Source organism: Hyperoodon ampullatus (genome assembly GCF_949752795.1).
Source record: "Hyperoodon ampullatus genome assembly, chromosome: 3".
NCBI lineage: Eukaryota > Metazoa > Chordata > Mammalia > Artiodactyla > Ziphiidae > Hyperoodon > Hyperoodon ampullatus.
In genome coordinates this window covers 101,852,606-101,861,695 of record NC_136916.1, presented here as the reverse complement: position 1 = coordinate 101,861,695, position 9,090 = coordinate 101,852,606, and the positions used below count along the sequence as shown (strand labels likewise).

At 47.6% G+C, this 9,090-nt stretch overlaps 1 protein-coding gene across 1 annotated transcript; it reads right to left on the bottom strand.

Moving 5' to 3' along the window:
* Positions 1-2,566: 2,566 nt before the first annotated feature.
* Positions 2,567-4,569, bottom strand: GJD2 (gap junction protein delta 2; the record flags this gene model as incomplete). Its single annotated transcript, XM_079700890.1, has 2 exons — positions 2,567-3,461; positions 4,499-4,569. 2 exons carry the CDS (start codon positions 4,567-4,569, stop codon positions 2,567-2,569), a joined length of 966 nt encoding a protein of 321 aa, XP_079557016.1.
* Between the last annotated feature and the right edge of the window lie 4,521 nt (positions 4,570-9,090).

Sequence of the window (9,090 nt, the reverse complement as noted above, 5' to 3'; positions counted from 1 at the left end):
TTTTAAAATTGGCATCTGCACTGCAATAGTTAAAGGATGCAACAATTGTGTTTGAAAAGCAATCATCCAGAAAATTCCACATTGCTTTGCAATATTCAGACAAAGGACACATTGGAATTAGAAGGTGAATAGTATTTAAGAACTGAGGAAGAGCACTGGTCTACTGAACTAATGGGACCGCATGTAGACAGAAAATGCCAAACACGCTAGTAAAATGTGTGGGTAAAATGTAATATCTTAGGACATATAAGCAAAGGATCAGTCTCCTTTGAAAGAACTCAATAAGAAATGCTTGATTAAGGGCTTCCCTGGTGGCGCAGTGGTTGAGAGTCCACCTGCCGATGCAGGGGACACGGGTTCGTGCCCCGGTCAGGGAAGATCCCACATGCTGCGGAGTGGCTGGGCCCGTGAGCCATGGCCGCTGAGCCTGTGCGTCTGGGGACTGTGCTTGGCAACGGGAGAGGCCACAACAGTGAGAGGCCCGCGTACGGCAAAAAAAAAAAAAAAAAAAAAAGCTTGATTAAAAGTCTAGAATTGTGCTGTATGATACAGTAGCAACCAACCATATATGGCTATTGAAATTAATTAAAATTAAATAGAATTAGAAATTTAGTTCTTCAGTTGCACTAGCCACGTTCTTAGAGCTCAACAGTCATTGTCATACTGAGCAGCAAAGATAGTAGACATTACCATCATTACACAAAGTTGTATTGGACAGTGCGGTCTAGAAGGTTCTGTTTGACTATTGGGTTAGCATCATTTAAACATCAGGCCTTAAAGAGATGATAGGGAGCACAGCATGCTGCTGGATGTAACAACTGATAGCATGAAAGTATGGTGGAAAGGGAAAAATAATTCCACTCCTGGAATAAACTAATATGTTATAGCATTGATATTTTATTACAAGAAATATCCTTAGACAAGCAGAGAAATCTTGGACTAGAATGGAAAGGAGTTAGTAAATACTACTATTTGATTACCTCCTCACACACTTCTAAACATTTACAAAATGCACCAGCCTCTTCTCATCTGTTAGTGGCTGGACTTTATCAGTCATCCCTTAAATACTTTTCAACCGTCCTTCACTTCCTGCCCCCAAAGTTCTGTTTTTTTTAAAATATGTAACAAAACAGTTTAAACATATATTTAAGTAAATAGAATCCCAATCAAAATAGAAAATTGAAGACTCTTCCCATTAAAAAAAAAAGGCAAGAACTTTATTTTAAACAAATCCTCAGTTGTGTGTTACACCACGTCCATATCTAAACCAAAAATCATAATGATAATGCAAAGGAAACAGAGGGCTTCATAAAAGCACATTAGCCAAATATTATTCTTGGCCAATGCTTTAACTAAATACACAGTGGATGTGAAAGGTACAGTATGGCACTTAAATAAATATGAGCAAAGAGAAGGAAACATATTCACAGTCCAAAGCAACAGGTTTTTGAACCTTTGGTATATATCTCAAATAAGCATCCGTAAACACGTGTTAGCCAAGAGTGTTTAGTTCCAGGTTTCTTAAGCCAGTGATTGTGTGTGTTTCAAAAATAGCCGATAAAATAATAAATCAGGATTGACATGGGCTGATTAAGGTCTCTGGTGTGAGCACACAGGTAAATTCAAACCATGGCAAAATGAAGTGCAGCTGTGTTGCACAACAAAACTATACAAGAAAATGAGTGAAATACACCAGTTAGAAATTCTGTGGCTCGGGTAGACACCCTTGATATTAACAACAACAGCAGCAAATATATTTTTAATGCTGTCCAAAGTCCGCAATCTGGAAGGCAGAAATATCCCAAAGCTCATAACCACATGCCTAACAGGGCAACAACCATCCCACAGGACTATTATAGTTGCATATTTCAATTCCCTCCCTCCCACCCAACACCCTGCCCCTAATAAACAGCACCAGTGCAGTTTGAGTTAGAAAACTGGAAATATTGAGACATTCCTAAGGTTTTCATAGTGACTAAGGGCCAGTCAGACGGGGCTGTAATGCAAACCTCTGCCATGGTCATTCTCCAAAAAGCACCCCCATGGAATTCCCTCTAGCTTGCAGATAAACCATATTAGGTCTACTGTAAGGCCAGACTGAGAAAAAAGCTGGCATGCTATCCTGGGCGGAGGGAGAGGGGCATGCTGATGGGGGAGGTACATGAAGGAGGCCTCAAGGATGTTTGTCCTGCAGCCCAGGATGGAAGGGTGTGTTGAGATAGGTCACAAATTGTGTACCAACAAAATATTTGACTCATGCCATTCACCAGAATACAGAGCTAAGCAGAGCTATGATCAGGATCAAACTGGACCACAAAACAAAAGGACTCAGAGAAGTCCAGCTCATCCTTCTCATCACTCTATCCAACTGTCTCTGGAACCAGTGGTGTGACGTAATCGTTCTGCTTTCTCTCCTCTCCCACTGAGGCAAGATCTTCTCTTAACCAGCCTTATTCTACATCTCAGTGATGACAGCCACATAAATGAGGGCAGATAGAGCCACTCTCCATAGTCGTCTGCCTTGGGGCTACCCGTCATCCCCCAGGCCTTTCCAGAACCTGCCCTTTCACACATAGGCAGAGTCGCTGGACTGAGTCCTGCCAAAATTGGGAACACTGACCCGGGGCAGGTCCTTGTTGCGGATCTCATAGACTGACTTCCTCTTGGCCTGGGCCCCTCTCACGGCCAGCTTGATCTTGCGCCAGCCCAGGTGGTTGAGTTCAGCCAGGTTCAGCACAACACAGATGCCACTTACAGCAAACATGAACACTAGAAAGACAGTCTTCTCAGTAGGCCGGGACACGTAACATTCCACCTCCTTGATGCAGGGGTAGCGGTCACACTCATACAACCCTGGGACGCTGAAGCCATAGAGAAAGTATTGGCCCACCAGAAACCCAATCTCCAGGGCATTTCGGAACACCACTTGGATAATGTAGAAGCGGGAGATGCCTTCCTGCCTTCGGAGCTTGGATCGTGCTGCAGTACGCAACCCCGATGGGTGTGGAGTCAGCTCCTTAACCTCTAGACAATCTGGCTCCGTCTCCTTGCTTGTGTTCTCTGTGTTCTGCAGCACCCCATTGACAATGGCACTTTGAAACTTCTTGTCTTCTCGTTTGCCAACACCACTGCTCCCAACCCCATGTCCTCCAGCGCTCCCCATGGACTCAGGGGGATCTCTGTCCAGGGCTAGGAAGACAGTAGAGTAGCGGCGTTCTCGCTGCTTGGCAGACTGGTGCACAGAGTAAGTGATGAAGCAGAGACTGGGGGTACACACCATTATGATCTGGAAGACCCAGTAACGTATGTGGGAGATGGGGAAGGCGCGGTCATAGCAGGCCTGGTTACAGCCGGGCTGCAGGGTGTTGCACACAAACATGGTCTGCTCATCATCGTACACCGTCTCCCCAACAATGGCCACAATGAGGATGCGGAAGATCACCACCACAGTCAACAGGATCCTGAGCAGAGGGAAAAGGAGGGAGAGAGGTTCTCATGGGCTGAGTCACTGACTTAGGAAACCCCTACGCTTCCCTTCCCAGCTCCTTCCTTGACTGGGGAGCTATCCATCCTTCGTGGTACTGAACTGGGAATCCAGCAAACCTTTTTGTCTCTTCCCTTTCTGTAGGATGTTGGTAGACTGGGAACACTTCATGCTACAGGGATCTCAAGCATGTGTATCTCCCTACACTGGACATGGTGTATTTGCAACAGATCGATTACATGGAATGTAGAGAGGCACAAAACACACCTTCACTCTGGATACGGCAAATGCACATGGAATAGCTGAACACAGAGAATACAAAGTCTACACACAGAATATGTATATAACTACTCCAAGAGGATATTTAGTTTATCCTCAGTATGAATATGGAACTTAAGCTTTATATAAACAGATAGCTATGACTATATATACACATATATACATGAATATATATAGTATTTATGTATGTAAATATATATATATATATATATATATATATACACACACATATAGAGAGACACAAAGTGTCAGTTGGGTGTGTTGGTTTCTGGAACTGTAAGTTTTAACAGGCAAATCAGTTTAGCTTAATAAATGTTTGTTGGGAAAAGATACATCTGCTCTGAAGAGCAAATCTGTCTCCCCGTTTGCCCTTCTCTGTCCAAATACAATCCTGCCTTCTTTGTAGATTCTATTTAGGGAACCGGACGAAGATTGGCTCCGACGCCAGAGAGTGGGGGGACCACGACGGAGCCAATAACTCCTTTGCTAATGGGAGAAGAGTGAATCCCCTGGTGGTGCCTCATAGGGAAGGGACGAGGAGCTGCCGGAGGAGGAGGAGGGCATCACTGGGTATCAGGCAATCCCTCAATGCCGGGAACACAGGCGCATGGGCCAAGCATGATGGCAAGGGGTCAGAGGATGGTCTGAGGGCTGTCGGGGCTCAGTCTGGACGTTAGAAAGGACTCCCGGGGGCCGCCCGACGGGGCCGGCTGATGACCGGCTCGGCGCCCTTACCTCCCGATCATAGTGGAGTGCTGCTGCACCGCGGCTTCCAGCAGCCTCTCCAAGATGGTCCATTCCCCCATCGCTGTGCATCCGGAGGCAGCAGACAAAGACTGGGCAGTACCGGGCACGTCCCCGCTCCTGGCCACTCCCCGGGCCTCACCTCCCGACTGAGAGCGAATTGCCCCCCAATTAAAGAATCAAACAAAATTTTTTAAAAATCCACGATTCCCCTCTCCCATTTATTGTATTTTAAAGAGGGAAATGGGGAAGGAAACCCAAGCACGCCCAACTGATGGGCAGCTGGCGCGGTCCGGAGGTCGGGCACGAACCTCCAGCGCCGTCCGGGGGTCAGGTCTGGAGCCGGCGGATGCCCGGGCGAGGGGCGGGGCGGAGCGGGGGTGGCCGCGTGCAGGTCCTCGAGCTCCCGCCCGCCCGAACGAGGTCTTTGGGCCCCACTCACCCCCGGGGATTGGGGGCCGAAAAAGGGTCCAGGCCCCAGCCCCCGCGCCTGGCACTTCAGCGGGCACCGGGCGCACCCGCGCTGCCGCCTGCGAAGCCGGGGCGGAGCGCGCGGAGCCGGCTGCAGGGCTCGGGAATCCGCGGCCGCCGCCTCTAATCCGGCCTTAAGTAGTCTCCGCCTGCGTCACGCCAGGTCGGCGGAGGGGAGCCGAGCGCTGCGGGCGGCTGTAGCTGCGCGCCGGAGCCCAAGGGGCAGGGGACGCGCGCAGGGGGAGAGGGGGCCAGAGTCCTGGGGCCCCGGCAGGGATGGGGCGACTTCGAGAGGAAGGATCGCAGCGGCCCTCGGGGCTTCTCCGGGCGCCCAGGTAACCTCACCTGACCGCCAGCCCCCGGCAGGAGGGGCAGCCGGGAGCAGACTCGCGGGTGAGAGGGGAGGGGCGTGAGTAGTTTAGGGTCTCTCCGCGCATCCCTCACCTTTTGCTTTTCGTCTTTGGTGATACAACTGAAATTCTCTCTCTAAATGCAGACGCTGGTTGGGGGAAGGAGAGCGGGGGCAACAATAGGACGCTTTTCAGTCTCCCTTGGAGAGGACTGCTTGGCTAAGAGTGAGTCTGCGGTCGGTGCCTTCGTGGATCCGACGCAGGGGTGAGGAAAGCTTGATTAGAGTCCATTTCGGCTGAGGCTTAAATGTAGGTGTGAAGCTGCCTCTGAGGATGGGGGTCTGAGCACAAGACTCTACCAAAGAGGTGCCTAGTTTGAGCGAGTGGGTGACCATGGTTGAAGGACTCGCTTCCGCAGCACAAATCCAGACGCTCTGCTATTCTTAAATGTCTATCTATCTATTGATCGATCCATCCATCTCTTACTTGCTTGTTTGTTTGGAGGAGGGGGTACTTCTCGGGTAAACTGTGATCTAATCTGAATCTAAGGAGGCCCAGTATTCACCTAGCAAGAATAGCCGCTCACAGTCTCACCCCGCCCGCACTTTCGTTTTCCGACCTCAGCTTTCTCCAGATCCTGCTTTGTGTTTTTAAATTTACGTTTTGCTGTCAGTTCTATCTAGAGCAACTGCTTAACTGGTCACTAGAAAATTAAAACAATCACACCAGGCTGCTAATGAGCTCAGGGCGTCAGTATTAGGAGACATAGCAGTTGAGTGTTTCATGTATATGTTCCAAAAGCACAATGAGTAAGTGGTTGTCACCCTTTAAAATATACAGCTGTGAGGCTTCCCTGGTGGCGCAGTGGTTGAGAGTCCGCCTGCTGATGCAGGAGACACGGGTTCATGCCCCGGTCCGGGAAGATCCCACATGCCGCAGAGCGGCTGGGCCCGTGAGCCATGGCCGCTGAACCTGCGCGTCCGGAGCCTGTGCTCCACAACGGGAGAGGCCACAACAGTGAGAGGCCCGCGTACCGCAAAAAAAAAAAAAAAAAAAAATACAGCTGTGAAAAAGTTGCTGACTTGCTCTAGGCAGGTAATGCAGCCTTAATTATCCACAGGGATCATAGCACATATATATGTATTACATAATGCACACCGTGATGAGCCTTCAGTTTGAGACCATAGGAGTTGCTTGGGTAGCTGGTGGCCCAGCGACTGGGAAGAAGGGTACAGAGCATAGGTTTTAGTTCACTCACAGTGCACCTCTGCATAAAATGATGTTTAAAGGCACAACCCAAGCTTTGGTGAGAGAGGGATCGGTGAGATCTTGCCTAGACTTGACACTTGTACCCCAAGGAAGCCACTTTTCACTGCAAAGGAGTAAAAGAGTCCACTGACAATGGAGAAAAGCATAGGGTGTAAATGGAACTTTAGGGTTATAGCAGGTGCTCCTTATTTCCTGCTGGGTAGAGAGGAGGTGCAAAGATGGGAATGGTGGATATCCTGTTATCGAATCCACCTCCAGATGGAATGGTGATCTCCCAACTCAGACTTGGTGTTTTTTCTGACTTCCCTCCTTCTCCCTTAGGCTCTGGCTCCCTGTATTCCCTCCTTCTCTAGCAGACTGTTTGGGGTAAAAGATCTCAGACAAGAAGTGAATGAATGAGAAAGTCCCAAGGAAAATCTGTTTCGCATATTAAATGTCCCGAAATAGGCTGCACGATTCAAAATCATTACGTTTTATACATGTGGCTTTCCCAAACCCTTAAAGATGGTGATCGAAAGACACAGATTGCAGGAAAGACATCTTAAATGTTCTCACAGTGCAGTTTTTTTAAAATGCATTTATTTAATTTATTTATTTTTGGGGTCTTCGTTGCTGTGTGTGGGCTTTCTCTAGCTGTGGCGAGCAGGGGCTACTCTTTGTTGCAGTGCACAAGTTTCTCATTGCAATGGCTTCTCTTGTTGCGGAGCACCAGCTCTAGGCACACGGGCTTCAGTAGTTGTGGCACGTGGGCTCAGTAGTTGTGGCTCACGGGCTCTAGAGTGCAGGCTCAGTAGTTGTGGTGCACGGGTTGGCTGTTCTGCGGCATGTGGGATCTTTCCAGACCAGGGCTTGAACCTGTGTCCCCTGCATTGGCAGGCGGATTCTTAACTACTGTGTCACCAGGGAAATCCCCACAGTGCAGTTTTGAAGCACTAGGCTATGAGTAAATTGTTGACCATTAATTAGTTTATTATTTTAAAATATACATTAACATGACATATAGATTCAACATATGAGCACATGTGTATACATGTGTGTAAACACACAAAAACACCTATATACAGAATCTATATTTGAAAAAGACTCTTCTATTAGATTTGGTAGGCTTTTTTCTTTAATTATTTTTTATTTTTTCATTTATTTATTTATTTAGGCTGCTCCTCGTGGCTTGCGGCATCTTAATTCCTTTGCCAGGGATTAAACCTAGGCCCAGGCAGTAAAAGCACCAAGTCCTAACCACTGAACTTCCAGGGAATTCCCTGGTAGGCTGCTTTTAGATAAAAACCTTATTCTGGGCTTCCCTGGTGGTGCAGAGGTTGAGGGTCCGCCTGCCGATGCAGGGGACACGGGTTCGTGCCCCGGTCCGGGAGGATCCCACATGCCGCGGAGCGGCTGGGCCCGTGAGCCATGGCCGCTGAGCCTGCGCGTCCGGAGCCTGTGCTCCGCAACGGGAGAGGCCACAACAGTGAGAGGCCCGCGTACCGCAAAAAAACAAACGAACAAAAAAAGAAAACCTTATTCTCACCACTACACCTCGAAAACAGTGCACTGTTTTTATTTTAAAAAGTCATTCATAAGTTGTGTTTTACATTATTATGTTGTTTCCTTTTTTTATCTTCAAAATTTTTTTTGAAGTATAGTTAATGTACAATATTATATGTTACAGGTGTACAATATAATGATTCACAATTCATAAATGTTATACTCCCTTTATAATTATTATAAAATATTGCTTATATTCCCCATGTTGTACAATATATCCTTATAGCTTATTTTATACCTAATAGTTTGTATCTCTTAATCCTTTACCCCACATTGCCCCTCCCCCCTTCCCTCTCCTCACTGGTAACCACCAGTTTGTTCTCTGTACCTGTGAGTCTGCTTCTTTTCTGTTATATTCACTAGTTTGTTGTATTTTTTTAAAGATGTCACGTATAAGTGATATCATACAGCATTCATCTTTGTCTGACATTTCACCTAGCATAAAGCCCTCCAAGTCCAGCCATGTTGCTGCAAATGGCAAAATTTCATTCTTTTATGTGCTTCCTTTTTTTGAGCCCAATCACTTTTTTTTTTTTTTTTTTTTTTTTTTTTTTTTTTTTGCGGTACGCGGGCCTCACTGTTGTGGCCTCTCCCGCTGCAGAGCTCAGGCTCCGGACGCACAGGCTCAGCGGCCATGGCTCACAGGCCCAGCCGCTCCACGGCATGTGGGATCTTCCCGGACCGGGGCACGAACCCGTGTCCCCTGCATCGGCAGGCGGACTCTCAACCAGTGCGCCACCAGGGAAGCCCGAGCCCAATCACTTTTAATTAATAAATTGTCCTGGTCGTGCAGCAATAATATGAAAAGGTTCTATGTAGAGCTAGGCACCTCTGTTTCCTCAGCACATTGTCTCAACCAACTAGATTCTGACTCTCTCAATTCCCCTCTGATTGAAGATCCCATTTAAGTCAGTTGGGAATTTCTTTCCATTAACTCTTATTTAAAACTCA